At 40.2% G+C, this 19,188-nt stretch overlaps 1 protein-coding gene across 3 annotated transcripts in view; it reads right to left on the bottom strand.

The window, feature by feature from the left end:
- The window catches only part of ROBO1 (roundabout guidance receptor 1), a 1,387,368-nt gene that overhangs the window by 1,106,743 nt on the left and 261,437 nt on the right, over window positions 1-19,188 (bottom strand). For all 3 annotated transcript variants that reach the window (XM_073584451.1, XM_073584454.1, XM_073584452.1), the window contains exon 2: window positions 2,924-3,045. In XM_073584451.1, coding sequence (XP_073440552.1) covers window positions 2,924-3,011 — 88 coding nt within the window. In that variant the 5' untranslated portion in view covers window positions 3,012-3,045. The remainder of the gene's footprint in view (window positions 1-2,923; window positions 3,046-19,188) is intronic.

The following is a 19,188-nucleotide window of genomic DNA, read 5'->3' as shown; positions in this document are numbered from 1 at the left end:
TCTTTGGACTTGGCCATAGTGGAGAGGTTGGAGTGTGAGTGATTGAGTGTGTGGATGAGTGTCTTTTCTATAGGTAACAAGTTCAAACAGGTGAAATTAATGCAGGTAATGAGTGCAGAGTATTAGGAAAAATTACAGGCCTCTCCATTCTTTGTAGGTTGGAAAACTTGCAAAATTGTTACAGTGTCAAATACTTATTTTCCCCTCTGTATGTAATTTTTGAGGATAAAATGTAGCATGACACACTAATGCAATCCAGAAAACCTGCAATATTCAAGTACAGGATGCAAAATTGAAAAAGATTGCTTTATTGGGCGATCGGGGAATTTTACATGACGCTCAAGTGCTGGAAGTGCTATTTTTCATATATTTTGAATCTTAATAGTTGACTTAGATGTAGGGAATTGTATTTGATTTATTTTCCTCTACCAAGGTTAAAGTCCATTCATCTATTGTCAAACTTGTCAGGTGATGGAGTATATAAAGAAGAATGGAACTGATTATGCGCTTCATTAGAATAATGCATGTATTATTAATTTTTGTTGTAGCACAACTTTGATCATAAATTCTAGCATTGCTTTCACCATTGCCTTCCATTTGATTTTTTTTTATTTAGGGTTTCCGGCTCCCTACTATACAGTAATTTTGCCTTCCTTTTGATTTTTTTTTATTTAGGGTTTCCGGCTCCCTACTATACTGTAATTTAGAGATCAAATGTCATTTACTAATATGAGAAGAGGGTTTGACCAAAGCGACATTGACAAAGAAAAACAGTAATTTCATGACCTTTATAATAAAATTCTAAGAGCAAAAAGCTCATGAAATAAAAAAAACAAGAAATATTTGACATTTATTACAAGTTGCACAGCAATAAGTACAATTAACAATCACACGCACAATAAATTAAGAATGTAAGGCGACATTCCCACAATAGGTATTTGGTGAATTTTTGATGTCACATATTTTCTGTACCATTGCGTTTTTTGGTCTATTTTTTACATGCATTTTTATTGTGTTTTTTCAGCTGTGCTTTCTGTCTCTTTTTGGTATGTCATGTTTTAAATAAAACTACTTCGCTTTAGAAACTTTCTGTTGCTTAGCTTTAATAAACTTTATTGATAAAGTCATGTATGGATTACATGCATTTTTAGTGCACTCTAAAAACACATGTTTTTATCTGAGGATTTTTCTCATCTCATTCAAGCCTATAGGGGAAAATCTGTAAATAAAATGTTTATTTACAGCACGTGAAATTGACATGTTGATAGTTTAAAAGCGTGCTCCAGGTCAGTTTAAGCTGTGTAAGTGCAGCAGATTAGCTATGAGATTTCTATAAATCCCATCCACTTTGCTAGAACTGTAAGACACTGTATTTTTTGAACATTGAATATATACAGCATCAAAAATACACCAAATACTCATCATGGAAACTTAACTACTCAATTGTATGCTTAAGTAACCATGAATGAGCAATTAATTAAAATAGAACGTTTCAGTCTTTGCCAAAAGGTTTTATCCACGTTTTGAACATAGAGTTTTATTTTTTATTTTTTTAAATTTTTTTCAAACAGTGCTTTCCTGTCCTTGGGCTGTGTCTGGTATTTCAGCTTTAATCACATTGGAACTGGTTGTAGTACAAGATATAGCCCATGAATAGGCATGGTAAGATTTATGGAAACATAGTAGACCTTATATTCTAATCCAATGCAACCTTCTTAAATGGCATCTGTCATCAGGATTTCACACCCCAAACTATTTATGTGTGCACCTTTACATGGTCTGTCAGTTCCTCCATTGCTAAGAAATCAGCATTTGAACCAATATGCAAATAGAGCTGAAAGATTGTGTTAGGGTCCAGTTTCACATAGCGACTCACCAGCAATCCCGACAACGATACGATTTGGTAGGGATCGCTGGTGCATCGCTACATGGTCGCTAGTAAGCCGCCAAACAAGCAGATGTCTTCAATGATGCACCAGTGATCCCGACAACAATGCAACGTGGTAAGGATCGCTGGTGCGTTGTCACGCAGCAGCTATTCTGAATGATTCCAGCTTGCGTCTCTGAGTTCTGCATCACCAATGAGGTCACTCATCGGCGTCAAACACAGCGATGCATGCTGGCCAGCGGGACACCAATGATTAAAAAATGGCCTGGACATTCGAGCACCATCAGCGATATCCAGCAGAGGGGCCGGTCACCGCCATGTGTCACATGTAGCATGATTGCTGGCGAGATCGCTGTTGCATCACAAAATCGGTGATGCATTAGCGATCTCGCTAGTGATCTCGCTATGTGAGGCGGGGCCTTTAGATATGAAGCCTCTGTCACTCCAGCTCTCTTCCGTACCCAGAGCCACCTCCTCCTGCCTGACTGACAGCCTCCATTCTGTGTGACTTTGGTCAAAGGAGCCATCAGTCAATCAGGAGGAGGTGGTGCAGGTGAGCAATAGAGCTGGAGTGACAGAAGATTCAGATCTTCAGCCTCAATTCAAAGGCTCATTTCTCAGTAATGGAGGAACAGACTGGCCATGGAAAGGTATCGCTGGACTTGTCTTTAAAAGAGCGACATGCAAGTATAGTTCTTGGGGTGAATTCCTGCTAACAGATTCCTTTTAATGCCATTAGATATTATATTCAGTTATATAACACAGGCTTAGTTTCAGTATGAATAACCTATAAAAAATATTCTTATATTCTTGAAAATGTGCTACTTTTTAGATATACTGTATATCCTATGATTACAGAACTGTATCGCATAGTGCATGGTTAGTGGAATTTTCCATGTATACTCACTAATAAAGTTGGATCCAAACAAGAATAATGTGTATACTTCCCTCTACTTCCAAAAACAAAATGTTGTCACTGTGTGAACAGAGCCTATAACAAACATTTCGCTACATGCCGTAGCTTATTCACCTTACCTGGAATCATCTGGGCGACTACCAAGTGAAGAAGCAATATGACTGAAACCACTGACAGGGAAAATGAGGGCATTCTTGTCCATTTCATCTTGACCCCGTTTTGATCATTACCTCGATGCTATCTGAATGATATAAGCGAAAAGAGACAGGAAAGTGTTCAGAGCCTCGTGTCAATTTCAAGGAGAATACTGACAAATGACATGATTAATATAGAAGCAAGCATTTCACTCCGAATGATGTTCGATACAAAAAGCTGTACAATTTTCTACTATATGGGAAATTGCTAAATGGCTGAGAGACATAATAAATGCAGGACAGTTTGTCAGAATGTGCTAAGTCAAGGGTTTGGATAATATCATTTATATGAGCTCCACAGTCACATTAGAAAAACAATGGTTGTATACATTTATATTCTCCGCTATTCCTCCCCATTATGATTCTGTATAACATTCTCTGTGAATTCCCGCAAATCTTTATTTTAAAGTAATAGTTAAGTCATTTGCCCATTGCGATCCATAGAGTAGTGGTTTTTAGACAGTATGGTGCTTTATTCTTTGCATTTGACACATTTAGGGTACTAGATAAACACAGGGATATATTGTAAATGTAAATTGGATTTTTAGATGGGATGAGCAAAATTAATCAATTTTAATGATAACTATAAAGCCGGAATGGCCATACTAAAGTTAGCGGCAATGTTGTAATGCAAATAAATATAGAAATGAGTAAAAGTTGATGTTATCAAATACACAAGTAATATATTTTTAAAACCTTTATAAAATAAGCATGTACATAACTACAGCTGGAGCATTATGCAGTATTCATTACGTAAAGAGGCACTGAAGGACACTAGGGTTATTGGAAGAAAGTGTCTTATTGTAGGGTTACAAAAGCAGAAAAGCAGTGAATGATAATGTACAGTTAAAGGGAATCTGTCACCCTTTTTTTCCAGTATCAGCTGCTGGCATTGACATCAGGGGCTTATCTACAGAATTCTGTAATGCTGTAGATAAGCCCCTGATGTAACCTGAAAGATAAGAAAAACATGTTAGATAATATTCACCGGAGGGGGTGGTCCGGTCCGATGGGTGTCGCGGTCCGGTCAGACGCCTCCCATCTTCATAAGATGACATCCTCTTCATCCCGTCCTATAGTGGCTCCAGCGCAGGCACACTGCTCTGCCCTGTTTAGGGCAGAGCAGAATACTGCAGTGTGCAAGGGGCCAGACCTCTCCCGACGCCTGTGGACTGCAGGACTCTGCTCTGCCCTCAACAGGACAGAGCAGTGCACCTGCGCTGGAGCCACTACAGGACGGGATGAAGAGGATGTCTTCGTATGAAGATGGGAGGCGCTGGACCGGACCGCGACACCCATCAGACCTGACCGCGCCCTCCGGTGAGTATTATCTAACGTGTTTTTCTTATCTTTCAGGTTACATTGGGGGCTTATCTACAGCATTACAGAGTGCTGTAGATAAGCCCCTGATGTCAATGCTGGCAGCTAATAGTGCAAAAAAAGGGTGACAGATTCCCTTTAAAGAAGAATGGCTAGTCCTGTCTATAACTTAGACAAGTGCAATCTAGCGCAAAGTTAGACTAGAGAGTTTCAAAATACATCACAGAGGTGCATGGTAGAGGAGAAAGAAGTCTCCATTTCACACAGGTCTGGATCAATAGTCTTGATTCACTCTCATAGGTTTTTGGTCAATATTTTGAACCCATGGTATTAGACCTTCTTTTGTATTTGTAGCTTTGCACTTGCAATTTACTTTTTCCCAGAACCACATAATATAATGTCTGTAAAGCGCTGTGGTTTATTGGTGCTATATAAATAAGTAAAATAAATAAACAAATGTGCGATCTGTATACAGTTGTGATCAAAAGTATTGGCACCATTGAAATTGTTCCAAGAAAAAAGTATTTTTCCCAGCTAATTATTGTAATTCCACATAATTTTTTATACACATGCTTATTTAATTTGTATCTACTAAAACATAACAAAAAAACAGAGAAAACAGCAAATTGGACATAATTTCACTCCAAACCCCCAAAATGATCATGACAAAATTGTTGGCACCCTCAACTTAATATTTGGTTGAACCACCTTTGGAATAAATAACTGCAGTCAATCGCTTCCTATAACCATCAACAAGTTTCTTACACCTCTCAACTGGAATTTTGGACTATTCTTCTTTTGTAAGCTGCTCCAGGTCTCTCATAATTGAAGGCACCATCTCCCAACAGCAATTTTAAGATCTCTCCACAGATGTACAATGGGATTTTGATCCAGACTCCTTGCTGGCCACTTCAGAACTCCAGTCTCCCTGTTTGTATCAATGCATATGTTTGGCACATAGAGAGGTAGGACATTAGTGATAGGTACCATCCACCTATTGGTACATCTTGATGTGGTTGGATGACTTTTGTGCACTTTGACAAAAAATGTCAATTGTTTTTACTGTTTACAGAAACAGTAGAGTTCATGCATTCATTAATCGCAGTGTGCTGTCGCATCGTATTAACATATGTCTGTATATTGGCCACATAGTGTATTTGTGCACCTGAACATTAATTTAATTCCAAAGGTGTTTGGACCTTTTTTTAAATACAGTGGGGAAAATAAGTTTTTAGTCAGTCACCAATGGTGCAAGTCCTCTTGCTTAAAAAGATGAGAGGCCTGTAGACCACAACTATGAGTCAAAATGAGAAAACAAGTCCAGAAAATCACCTTGTCTGATTTGGCAAGATTTGTTTTGCAAATTATGGTGGAAAATAAATATTTGGTCATCTAAAAACATGCAAGATTTCTGGCTCTCACAGAGCTGTAACTTCTTTAAGAGGCTCCTCTGTATTTTTTAAGCATACATTGAGGGATGGCCCCTTCTAGGGCTCAGCATCCTTATCTACATGACCTTCCAAGACTAGCTATAAATTGCGAGCTACACCTGGTTTTCTTTCACCTCCTCAAGCAGATGAGGCTTGGTTTGGCACAAGGTGAGGTAGGACAAAAAGTGATAGGGACCATTTAAATTTAGTTACACCTTAACGTGATTGGATGGCTTTTGTGCTCTTTGATCAAAGAACTCTAAGTAAGTACCTTACGTTTTTAACATTTACAGCAATAGGGGAGTTCATGTGTTCATTAATCATAGTGTACTGATGAATTGTGTATATATATATGTGTGTCTTTGCATGTAGGGAGAAGGATAGGCAGCAGAATTGGGAAGGCAGAACACAGTGCTATCCTCCAACCAGAAAAGCCATACGTCCTGTCATGAGGGTTTTATACCCTAAACTATTCTGATACACATGTAGCTCTTTCAAAGAGAAGTCCAGCAACATCTATCCATTCCCTAGGCTGGTGTCCACAGGTCGGGACCGGGTTTTTTGTCTGTCCTTATTCACACACTGAGGTCGACTCTGACACATGGTAAGGTTTTTAATATTAGACAGCATAGGACAATTCCGATGAGAGTCTCCTTGCCGACAGTGGGATGACTTTTATGCTATTTCTGATCAAAAACAGTATTATTAAGAACCCTGTGTTATTTAAATGCACTTTTACTTTTTACCTATTTAGTTACTGCAGGGTTTATGTTTATTTTTCTTCTTGTAGGTGTTGTATGCTTTATGGCCAAAGTGAACATGTGTTTATGTGCTGCATACCAATTTAAACCAAGTTCAATTTTTGTGTTTTAACATCTATACATGGCCAGTACATTCCTCCATTTTTTGAGAAATCAGTGTAGCGTCGGTGGCCGAGCTGGGGGGGTGTTCCCTCATCATACCGCGCAGAGATGAACAGAGACAAATAGAGGTCATTTTCGGGTACAACAGGTCCAAATTTAATCGTGCTCTCGCCGTCCGACTGACGGCCCTCACATTACAACACAGTATCTCACTCATGGCCCTCCGTGTCCATGGCCGCTTCACACACCGTGTTTTTCACCTGGGATGTATATATACGTCCTGTCCCTTTTTCTTTGCTGACACACTGACAGCTTCCGACACTGTGGCTGCCATAGGCCTAATCAACGACAGTCCTTTCACTGGTCAAACGTCGTCCTTAACACGGTATGCCTACTCTCTTTTACTTGTCTCTGTTGCGGTATTCCTGTCAGGACCACCCCCCTGATGTTCTTTCCCCTCAGTCCCCCTGGTTTGGATTCTCCTCACAGCGCACAGACTGCCGTAGTCCTCCTGTCACTGGAGCTCCCCATGGGGACTGGAACTTTCTGGAACCCTCCCTCAGTATTTATAGCATTCCCGGTCCCCTGTCACTGTAACTCCACCCCCATGACCAACGGTTTCTAAAGCCCTAAGCTGATGTCAAGTCCTTTGCTCACACTCCTCCCTGCCATCTAATGGTCAACCCAAGGTACTGCACGTCCACTACACTTTCCTAGCTGTTTCCCCATTGTAGTAACTGTCACCTATCTAAACTGTGCAAACCTATTTTTCTCTATTCTGACAAGTCCGTCCGTCCATCAGGTCACCTTCCCTACATCAGTATTTAAATTAATAAGAAAATGAGATGTCAGATCTGTTGGAGATGAGATCGAAAGCCTCTGTCACTCCAGCTCTATTTCCCACTCATCATCACCTCCTTCTGCTTGACTGACAGCTCCCCTGCTCCCCTCAGCTGTAGAGACAGAGGATTCACATCGACAAATTGCTCTAGATCCTCTTCTCCAAATCAATCAAAACTGATTTCTCAGGAACTGAGGAACAAACTAGCCAGGCATTTCTGGACTTGACTTCGAAAGAGCTACATGTGCATATAAAAAGTTTTGAGGGTGAAATCCTGCTGGCAGGGTCCCTTTGTAGGGTTTCTCCATACCATCTGTGCTTCAGCCCCCCCACCCGAACAAATGTGTTGCAAAAATTTTTGCAACTGAAAGATCTATTCTGTATTGCATGCTTTCCAGTAGCATATGGATACATTTCTACAAAATCTGTAATGTATATGTGGGAATTTATATTACAAACATTTGTAAAAAAAGTTCACTGGATTTTATTTTAATTCTTTTATTTCTTTGAGTTTTAACTCCCAATGTGAACAGTACAAAGAGGTTTTATTTATAAGCTATAACCCTGTATGTTTGTTTCCAATTTATTAAATAAGCGAACAGCTCAGCATAAAAACCTTCATTATTTGCGTTAAGTATGTTACATCTTAATTAAATGTTGTCCTGTGTCTGACAGCAATACATTCAATCCATTTGCCTCCAGTAATTGTTTCATATTGAAAACATCCATTTTGTTAATATAAAGTGCAATACGTAAAAAAAACACCCTGGATGTTTTAATCCGCAGGTAAAGTCTGTGCAAACAACATTTCTATGCTTTGAATATTGGCCCTCTTTTGTGCTTGCAGCAACAGTAAATTAAAGAATTGAACAACAATGCGGACTAGTGTGAGATGTAATTAACTTGGTTTTGCCAGCTTTAGACCTGGAACAAGCCGCATGATGCAAGTAACAATGGACAGGATAACTAATAAGTCAAAAAGCACACAAATAATCGTTTTCAAATAATATCTTTCAATGGACACATTTATAAGCCTGTATGACAAAATTTAATAAATATTGAACAAAAAACAAGTCTTTTGATCACATACTGTACTTATGTATTGCCACCTCTTAGCTCTTAGTATAGTAATTTTTTTTAAACTGTTTTATTTAAATTGAAGCTCTAGGGTCCTAATGCAAAATCTGTAAAAGTGCCCATCCCATTCCATTTGCCACTTAAGATACACTGCTCAAAAAATTAAGGAACCACGCTAATCACACATCACCATCGGATCTCAATGAATGAAAGATTCAAAAATAAAATTTTTACTGATATAAATTGCTCAATTCACAGAGAAGAAAATGATATGTCAACATGGTCAATAGAATCAAAAATAATTTACCCATTTAGGGACAAATCCCAAGTTACTCCGGAAATCAAAATAAAAAATTGAAACCAAAGAAGGATCCAGTTTATGTGAATTTCATCTCAGCAGCTCAAAATTACAGTCAGCAATGTAAATGGCCGCCACTTCTCAACAATCACTCCTGACAATATCAGGGCATGCAACTGATGAAATGGTGGATGATGTCCTAGTTGATTACTTACAAGACCTGGATCAAGCCCTTAGTGAGCTCATGGACAGTCACTGGTATTAATTGGCAGAGTCAGATGCACTGATAATAATCTCCCAGAAATTCTTAGTTGCTTTCAGGTCTGAGGACATTAGGGTCAGTCAGGAACTGCCTACACAGAGCACCAGTGTAAGGTCTGACAAAGGTTATGGGGATTTAATCCTGGTACGTAGCAACAATCAGGAAAATCTTATGCTATTCTCCAAGAATATGCCTCTCAAAACCATTGTTGACCCACCACTGAACTGGTCATGCTAATATCTGCTCCTTGCACTTGAGACTTTAGTTTGTGCTCAGAGTCACAGCAAACCTTCTAATACCTATGATGGGCCATCAAGGGAGGAGGAGATGCACTACCTGTGCAACCTGAATAGGCAGCAGGTACTAGTCGGGGCAAAGATATTAGCAAGATGTAAAACCAATAAAGACTTATTAAAAAAATATAAGAAAAAGGTAATTGTTTGTGTCCACCATCTGTAAAACCAATCACTTATTGGGGGATGTCTTGTTGGTGCATCTTCAGTTTACCTGTTACTTTTCTTTCACCATAGTCAGAGCTGATTCTTTCTAATTGGACAGATTCACATCTTTAAATACCATGATGCTTAAAAGGACTCTGCTAGCACAGAATGACTATTCAAATTCAGCACAGGTGCTCGGTGCACTCTTGGCATGGCCAAACTTTTAAGTGCATCTTCCCACCTACTTATTTTCCCTCAACCACTACCCCACTCTTTTTTAATTGACAGCTCTAGCTTTATTGAGGCAGAGAAGAGCACAGACAGAGGGAAATATGTAGATGAGAAGGTGTACTTAAATACTTTGCCATAATAAGTGTCCACTGGGCACTTGTATTTGGCTTGAAGGGTGATTTTGTGCTGAAGAATCCCTCTAAGTGTTCTCTTACTTTTTTGTGCGCTGTTTTTTATTTCCTATCTGTAAGAGGAGTCCTTGGTTCCCACAAGGCATCTCTACGCACACATGTCTACTTTACATTAACACAATTTTTGAAACTTTATTTTTGTTAGGAAGGTAGAAGGGTTAAAATTTGAACAGCAATTTCTCATTTTTACAACATAATTTACAAAACCAGTTTTTAGGGACCACATCACATTTGAAGTGACTTTGATGGGTCTATATGACATAAAACACTCAACAGTTACACGATTCTAACAACTTAACCCGTCAATGTGCTCAAAACCAAAGTTCACCATCAGGTGCTTCACAGGATGGAAAAAAATGAACATTTAACTTTTTAACATAAAATTTTTGTTTAGACCAATTTTTTTTCATTTTAACAAAGGTAATAAGAAAAAGCGAACCCCCCAAACTTGTTGTTCAATTTATCCTAAACACGCTGATACCCCATATGTGTGGTAAAACTTCTGTTTGAGTGTACGGCAGGGCTCAGAGGGGAAGGAGTCTAAGTAGACAAAATTGTCTGGAATCGAAAGCAGATGCCATATTGCGTATAAACAGCCAATGATGTGCCTAAACTGTGAAAACAAAAGCAAAGTTATCCAATTTGAGAAACTAGACATCTCAAGCAACTTTTTTTTCCAGAGGAACGATCTTTTAGCAACATTTTTTTTTAATTTCACAAGGGTAACAGGATAAAATAGACCCCAAAAATTGTTGTATAATTTCACCTGAGTAAGCGGATACGCCATATGTGGGTGAAAACTACTGGTTGGGTGCATGGCAGGGCTTGGATGGGAAGAAGCAGAGTTTTACTTTTTGAAAGCAAAATTGGCTGGAATCAAAAGCGGATGCCATATTGTGTATAAACAGCCAATGATGTGCCTAAACTGTGAAAGCAAAACCAATGTTATCCAATTTTAGAAACTAGACATCTCAAGGACCTTTTTTTTTTCCAGAGGAGCGATCTTTTAGTAACAATTTTTTTTTTTAACAAGGGTGCCAGTTGAAAGTTGACCCCAAAAATTGTTAGATAATTTCACCTGAGTAAGCTGATACCCCATATGTGGGGTAAAACTACTGGCTGGGTGCATGGCAGGGCTTGGATGGGAAGGAGCAGAGTTTTACTTTTTGAAAACAAAATTGTCTGGAATCAACAGCGGATGCCGTGTTGCGTTTGGAGAGCCCCTAATGTGCCTAATCAGTCGAAATTCCCTAGAAGTGACCCTATTTTGGAAGAAACTATACCCTTCAAGAAACTTATCTAGATGTGTGGTGAGCACCTTGAACCCCCAAATGATTTACAGAAATTCATAACATTGAGCTGTGAAAATAAAAAAAATTTTTTTCACAAAAATGTTCTATAAGCCCCAATTTTTTTATTTTCACAAGGATAACATGAGAAAATGGCCGCCAAAATGTGTTGTGCAATTTCTCCTGAGTATGCTGATACCCCAGTTGTGAGGGAAAACTACTGTTTGGGCTAGCGGCAGGGCTCAGAAAGGAAGGATTGACATTTGATGGAGTTGTCTGTGGGTGTCATGATGCATTTGGAGAGCCTCTGTAGTGCCTAAACAGTGGAAACCATCAACTAATGACCCTATTTTGGAATTGATCCAGTGTTTTCCTGGTATGTGAAATTTTTAGCATGGTGGTATAAGCGAGTTGTGTAGAGTGAATCAGACTGACATACGTGAATAGTGTAGAATACATCAGGTTTTCATATGAGTTGTGTAGAGTGCATCAGGTTGTCATATGGGTTGTGTATAGTTCATCAGTTAGCATATATGAATTGTGTAAGTCAGAAATGAATGTATTATTTCATGAATGAGTGGCAGACTCTGAAATAGTCTTTCATACACAGACCAGGTTTGTCAGGGTAGGTGGCACACTGATAAATGGTGTCCTTTTGTATCCCCATTCTTAAAGACAGTTTGCACATATTTTTGCAACCTTAATTTCTCTTTCCAGTTTGAAGGACCTCACCTGGGAAATGTTGACCCTTGTACAACTCGGTCACCTTCAGTTCGGAAGTATCGTGGCCCGCTCCTTAATAACGGCCAAATACTAGGGCCTTGATCAATATTTCCTGGAACTGAAATAAAGTCTCATTCTGGCCTAGACATCGTGATAGCACATAAGCATTGTACATTGCCATCCATAAAATGTACATGGCCAACTTCTTGTAACACACTTTGTTTTTCTCTTTGCACTGTATGGCTGGAGGACTTGAACAGAGATGAACTCCCCCATGTTTTTGTTGTACCACAGTACACAGTTTGGTTTGTGGACTTTTGTAAAGGTACCTTGATGGGGGTGCAGTCATTATCATATATGGTGGTCAAGAAAAGGATATCAGTCTTGGCCTTGTAAAGTACTTGACCACCAGCATGTTGTCGCTACATTGGGCCCTGCTCTCACCCTTTCTGAGCAGCTACCCAATTAGCATCCTAGGAAGGCATCTCTGTTTTTTATGGACAGTACCGCATGCTATGGTAGCTTACACAGAGGGACTTGAAGAGTGAGATGCTGGTATAAAAGTTATCTACATAGAGGTGATAACCTTGATCCTGCTGTGGGTGCACCAAATCCTACACACTTTTTCGACTCACTCCAAAGACAGTGGGGTATTCAGGGGGTTAAATTTGTTAATCCTTCCTTTCATAAATCCTAAAATTGTGGATGTACCCTGAGGTACTCACATAGTTTGTAGAGTTTAATTCCATACCTTTCCATCTTTTTGGACAGGTATTACTGGAATTTGAGCCTCCCCTTGTCTAAATGTTGTTGAGCAAACTTTAAACCTCTTGAACTTACTTTTTGCTCAACAATGGAATTTTACATGGTGAGCATGCATACAGGACATGGGGGTTCAGGGCATTGTTTTTTTTTAAACAATCGTATCTGCTGACTCCAGGTCTTTCTTTAGCTCTCCACAGGTGGTCCTTGTTTGTTGGAAAACTCATCTGATAATACTTTTCACTCCTCTGTCTGAAATTTTGTGAGGAGCGCCTGGTCCTACCCAGTTTATGGTAAGATGATGTTCTTTCCACTGCCAGATTATGGCCCCAAAAGTGTGTGGTGATTGCAGGTACGCAGGATGCAGTGATGAGTCGCGAGACAGGTGCTTTCTATATTAACGTTTATAAGACCAGAGGGAACTTTCCTCAGTCCTGGCCTGATCACCAAAAGGGGTAACACGGGTTGCCCTCGCAGGGGGTTCTATACAAGAACACACAAATGGGTAGAACACGACTACTTCCGGCAACAGCCGGTCACTATAGGGCCGCAGTATGGCCGACTACGGGTCCTTAATTATAAAGTCAACTTAGCCGTCCAGACGTCCCTCGCCATCTGGGTTGGTGGTCTTTCGGCGTAGTAGTTGCTGGGCCCAGTTGCTGAGGCGATGACGAAGACTTCGCGCACTCCGGCGTGCTGATGACACTGGAGCCCCACAGGCTCCGGCGTAGTCTTGGAAGGTTGGGCCGCAGCCCCTGGCCTGGGGCAAGCAGCAATGTATGGTGGCGAATGACAGGCCACCTGCGCAGCTAACGGCTACGACGGGGAGTCCGCAGTCTGCAGAGGCCCGGCCCCTGCTGCGGACCGGAGCAGGACAGTGGCGGCCGCCGGCGGTACTGTACTTGCCATGGCCACTGGTGAGACCAGGGCGGCTGCAAGTGGTGGAGAACAGGCCACAGCCGCGAGCTGGAACAAGACCGCAGCGGCCGCAGGTGACCGCGGGTAGGCCGCAGCGGCCGCAGGTTGAACTGGGGCCACAGTGACCGCGGGCTGGAGCGGGGCGGCAACGGCTGTGAATGACCGCTGGCAGGCCGCAGCCACGGGCTGGAAGAAGGCGGCGATGGCCGCTGGTCGACGCGAGGCAGAGTTTCTCGGATGGTCGTCTCGGTGCCATCCCACTGATGTCCAGGGGAAGTATCCCTCCTGCCTCTGGCCTCCTTTCTGCTCTGGTGAGTCGCTCTGGCTCTCAGTCGCTCCCACTATCTCCTGCTCGTCGTTCTGTGTCGTTCTGCTGACTCATCATCCCGGGAATTCCCCTCCTCCTTTATACTGGTCCCTCCCCCAGCCCATCTGTCTGTCACAACGGTCCGTCCCCGAACTCTGTCCCCTGGAAACAGTTTCCCCCGGATCCCGGGTGATGGTCCCCTTGGTTCCGACCCGGACACTCGACGGGGACCCTCTCTCCCACAAGTGCTCTCTGGAACCTTAACTAGTTTAGAAATTCTTCTGTCATTGCCATCTGTATGTTTTACAAGCTTAATGTTGCAAAAGTCTTGAGACAGCTCACTGGTTTCACCTATCATGAAATGTTTCTTGTGTGGCACTTTGATAATATGACACCTTTTTATAGGCCATCAGTTGAATCAGCAGATATTATTTTTCACTAAGTGACAGGATTGCGTTCTAATTACTGAGATTTCAGCTAGTATCATGATTTTCATGGCTTTTTGCACCTCTCTTGTTTCATGTGTTCAATACTTTTTCCCTGTGTCATTTCACATTATTACACATAACTTAATGTATGGACATCTATGGTTTGATATCTTTGCCTGACTAGATTGAATGGGTCATCGCCAACATCTGGTGAGACTTTTATGTCAATAGCACCTTTAGAAATATATTTACTTAGAAAATTAATGATGTGTTCAATACTTATTTTATCTGCTGTATGAACATCATGCCAATATTTTGACTTTTACAACTTTTTTTTCAAAAGATTTAGGCATCAAAAGTCATAAAGTTGCTAAAAACGTGACCCAGCCATTTTTTCAGATGGAAGTCGCTCTTGTTTTTGGTGTGAAATACAAAAAAAAATATTAAGCGCATAGTAAGCAAAGTCACTACAGAAGCAGAAAAGAAGACAAAATAAAATGACACCTCAGAAAAGACTGCTGATTTATTTCTAAAGTGTCTCCTACATCACAAACTATGTAGGTATGCTGGCATCTATACAGTAAGATGCTGTGTGCACATCCCCTTAGGCCAAACTATCAACACAGTCCTGCGTTCTGAAGCAAAAATCAAAACGCAAGCGTACCATATATTGTCTGCACTGCTTGATACCACAAAGCTCAGAGGAGCCTGCCAGATTGTTATGCTTTGCAATAAATCCCAAATGCATTCCAGAACATGCAATAAAATCCATATCTTTGGTCTTCCATCATTAAAATACGGAACAGAAATGCAAGTAGGAGCATAGTTCTAATAGTAATTGGGATTTATTGGAATGGACAGAATTTTGAAATGGCAGGCAATTGTCAGAATTGAAAAGGAAATATACGAAAGCCAAATAAATTCAGTTATCAACTGCAAATATTTCCTTTGCAGTTTTGATAACTGCCAGGGGTTTCACAAGTCAATACTTTCTGATAAATCAAAGTCGCTGATGGTACCATCCTCCAGCTTGCTTTATTTAAGAAATGGGTTTTATTGCAAATGCTAGAATGCTTTTGGGATTTAATGGAAAGTATTTCAATTGACAATCCTTCCAACTCCTAGTATACATGCTTGTGTCCTCAGTAAGTGCAGAGGAGTAAGGCTGACGTTACACTAGAGAGGAATACGAATGAGTGAGAGGCGTTAAAAACACGCATTACACACGGACCAATGATTCTCTATGAGGTAGCTCCCATCAGTAGTGTTGAGCATTCCGATACCGCAAGTATCGGGTATCGGCCGATACTTGCTGTATCGGAATTCCGATACCGACTTCCGATATTTTTTCAATATCGGAAGTCGGCATCGGAATCGGAAGTTCAAAGTTGATTGACAGCCTGACGTCATCATGATGCGCGGTGTGTGCGCATCATGATGCGCCGTCATTTCGGGCCTTCCGGGGGTCTCTGCCGGCCTGCCGGGGGGCTGTGCCGGCCTGCCGGGGGGCTGTGTGGACTGCCTGGGGTCTGTACCGGCCTGCCGGGGGGCTGTGCCGGCCTGCCGGTGGTCTGTGCACCCTGTGGGGGTCTGTACCGGCCTGCCGGGGGGCTGTGCCGGCCTGCCGGTGGTCTGTGCACCCTGTGGGGGTCTGTACCGGCCTGCCGGGGGGCTGTGCCGGCCTGCCGGTGGTCTGTGCACCCTGTGGGGGGCTGTGCCGGCCTGCCGGGGGGCTGTGCTGATGTCCGGGGGTCTGTGCAAGCATCGTCCGATGGGACTACAAGTCCCATCTGGCGATGCCTGCTACCATGACAGTGATTGACACATTAGCCAATGATGGGACAGTAGTAGTCCCATCATCCGGCTAATGTGTTAAATGTTAAAAAAAAAAAAAAAAAAAATACTACATACATACTACATGCATGCTACATACATACTACATGCTACATACATACTACATACATACTACATACATACTACATACATAACACATATATACTACATACATACTACATACATACTACATACATACTACATATATACTACATGCATGCTACATACATACTACATGCTACATACATACTACATATATACTACATACATACTACATACATACTACATACATACTACATGCATGCTACATACATACTACATGCTACATACATACTACATATATACTACATGCATGCTACATACATACTACATGCTACATACATACTACATATATACTACATACATACTACATACATACTACATGCATGCTACATACATACTACATGCTACATACATACTACATATATACTACATGCATGCTACATACATACTACATGCTACATACATACTACATATATACTACATACATACTACATATATACTACATGCATGCTACATACATACTACATGCTACATACATACTACATATATGCTACATACATACTACATATATACTACATGCATGCTACATACATACTGCATGCTACATACATACTACATGCTACATACATACCACATATATACTACATACATACTACATGCATGCTACATGCTACATACATACCACATACATACTACATACATACTACATACATACTACATGCTACATACATACTACATATATACTACATGCATGCTACATACATACTGCATGCTACATACATACTACATGCTACATACATACCACATATATACTACATGCATGCTACATGCTACATACATACCACATACATACTACATACATATTACATACATACTACATGCTACATACATACTACATATATGCTACATGCATGCTGCATACATACTACATGCTACATACATACTACATATATACTACATGCATGCTACATACATACTGCATGCTACATGCATGCTACATACATACTACATACATGCTACATACATACCACATATATACTACATACATACTACATACAATACATTCATACAATACATACATAGACATACAGTACATATAACATAGAGTAACATACTTACCAATACTTGTCACATTGTTCCCAGAAGCCATTGTCTTTTACGGAAAAAATATTAACATAACAAACCACAAAAATACTCACCCACGATCCGAAGCAGTCCACGAGTGTGTCCCACGACGATCTTGGGTAGAGAACTGCAGCATCAGCTGTTGCTGCCGTTCTCTACGGGCTGCAGGAATCCAATGACGGAAGGTAGGTATCCTTCCGCACTGTATTCCTCTGCCACTTAAAAAAAAAAAAGTCCCTAGTCTCACTTTATGCCATTGCTGCGTGGGAATTTCCCACACAGCAATGGCATAAAGTGAGACTAGGGACTTTTTTTTTTTTTAAGTGGCGGAGGAATACAGTGCGGAAGGATACCTACCTTCCGTCATTGGATTCCTGCAGCCCGTAGAGAACGGCAGCAACAGCTGATGCTGCAGTTCTCTACCCAAGATCGTCGTGGGACACACTCGTGGACTGCTTCGGATCGTGGGTGAGCATTTTTGTGGTTTGTTATGTTAATATTTATTCCGTAAAAGACAATGGCTTCGGGGAACAATGTGACAAGTATTGGTAAGTATGTTACTCTATGTTACATGTACTGTATGTCTATGTATGTATTGTATGAATGTATTGTATGTAGTATGTATGTAGTATATATGTGGTATGTATGTAGCATGTAGTATGTATGTAGTATGTATGTAGCATGCATGTAGTATATATGTAGTATGTATGTAGCATGTAGTATGTATGTAGCATGCATGTAGTATATATGTAGTATGTATGTAGCATGTAGTATGTATGTAGCATGCATGTAGTATATATGTAGTATGTATGTAGCATGTAGTATGTATGTAGTATGTATGTGGTATGTATGTAGCATGTAGCATGCATGTAGTATGTATGTAGTATATATGTGGTATGTATGTAGCATGTAGTATGTATGTAGCATGCAGTATGTATGTAGCATGCATGTAGTATATATGTAGTATGTATGATGTAGCATGTAGTATGTATGTAGTATGTATGTAGTATGTATGTAGTATGTATGTGGTATGTATGTAGCATGTAGCATGCATGTAGTATGTATGTAGTATATATGTGGTATGTATGTAGCATGTAGTATGTATGTAGCATGCAGTATGTATGTAGCATGCATGTAGTATATATGTAGTATGTATGATGTAGCATGTAGTATGTATGTAGTATGTATGTAGTATGTATGTAGTATGTATGTGGTATGTATGTAGCATGTAGCATGCATGTAGTATGTATGTAGTATATATGTGGTATGTATGTAGCATGTAGTATGTATGTAGCATGCAGTATGTATGTAGCATGCATGTAGTATATATGTAGTATGTATGTAGCATATATGTAGTATGTATGTGGCATGTAGTATGTATGTAGCATGCATGTAGTATATATGTAGTATGTATGTAGTATATATGTAGCATGTAGTATGTATGTAGCATGCATGTAGTATATATGTAGTATGTATGTAGCATGTAGTATGTATGTAGCATGCATGTAGTATGTATGTAGTATGTATGTAGTATATATGTAGTATGTATGTAGCATGTAGTATGTATGTAGCATGCATGTAGTATATATGTAGTATGTATGTAGCATGTAGTATGTATGTAGCATGCATGTAGTATGTATGTAGTATGTATGTAGTATGTATGTAGTATATATGTAGTATGTATGTAGCATGTAGTATGTATGTAGCATGCATGTAGTATATATGTAGTATGTATGTAGTATGTATGTAGTATGTATGTAGTATATATGTGTTATGTATGTAGTATGTATGTAGTATGTATGTAGTATGT

Source organism: Dendrobates tinctorius, unplaced genomic scaffold (assembly GCF_039654945.1).
Source record: "Dendrobates tinctorius isolate UK_male_01 unplaced genomic scaffold, ASM3965494v1 ptg000084l, whole genome shotgun sequence".
NCBI lineage: Eukaryota > Metazoa > Chordata > Amphibia > Anura > Dendrobatidae > Dendrobates > Dendrobates tinctorius.
This window is presented reverse-complemented; position numbering and strand designations above follow the sequence as displayed.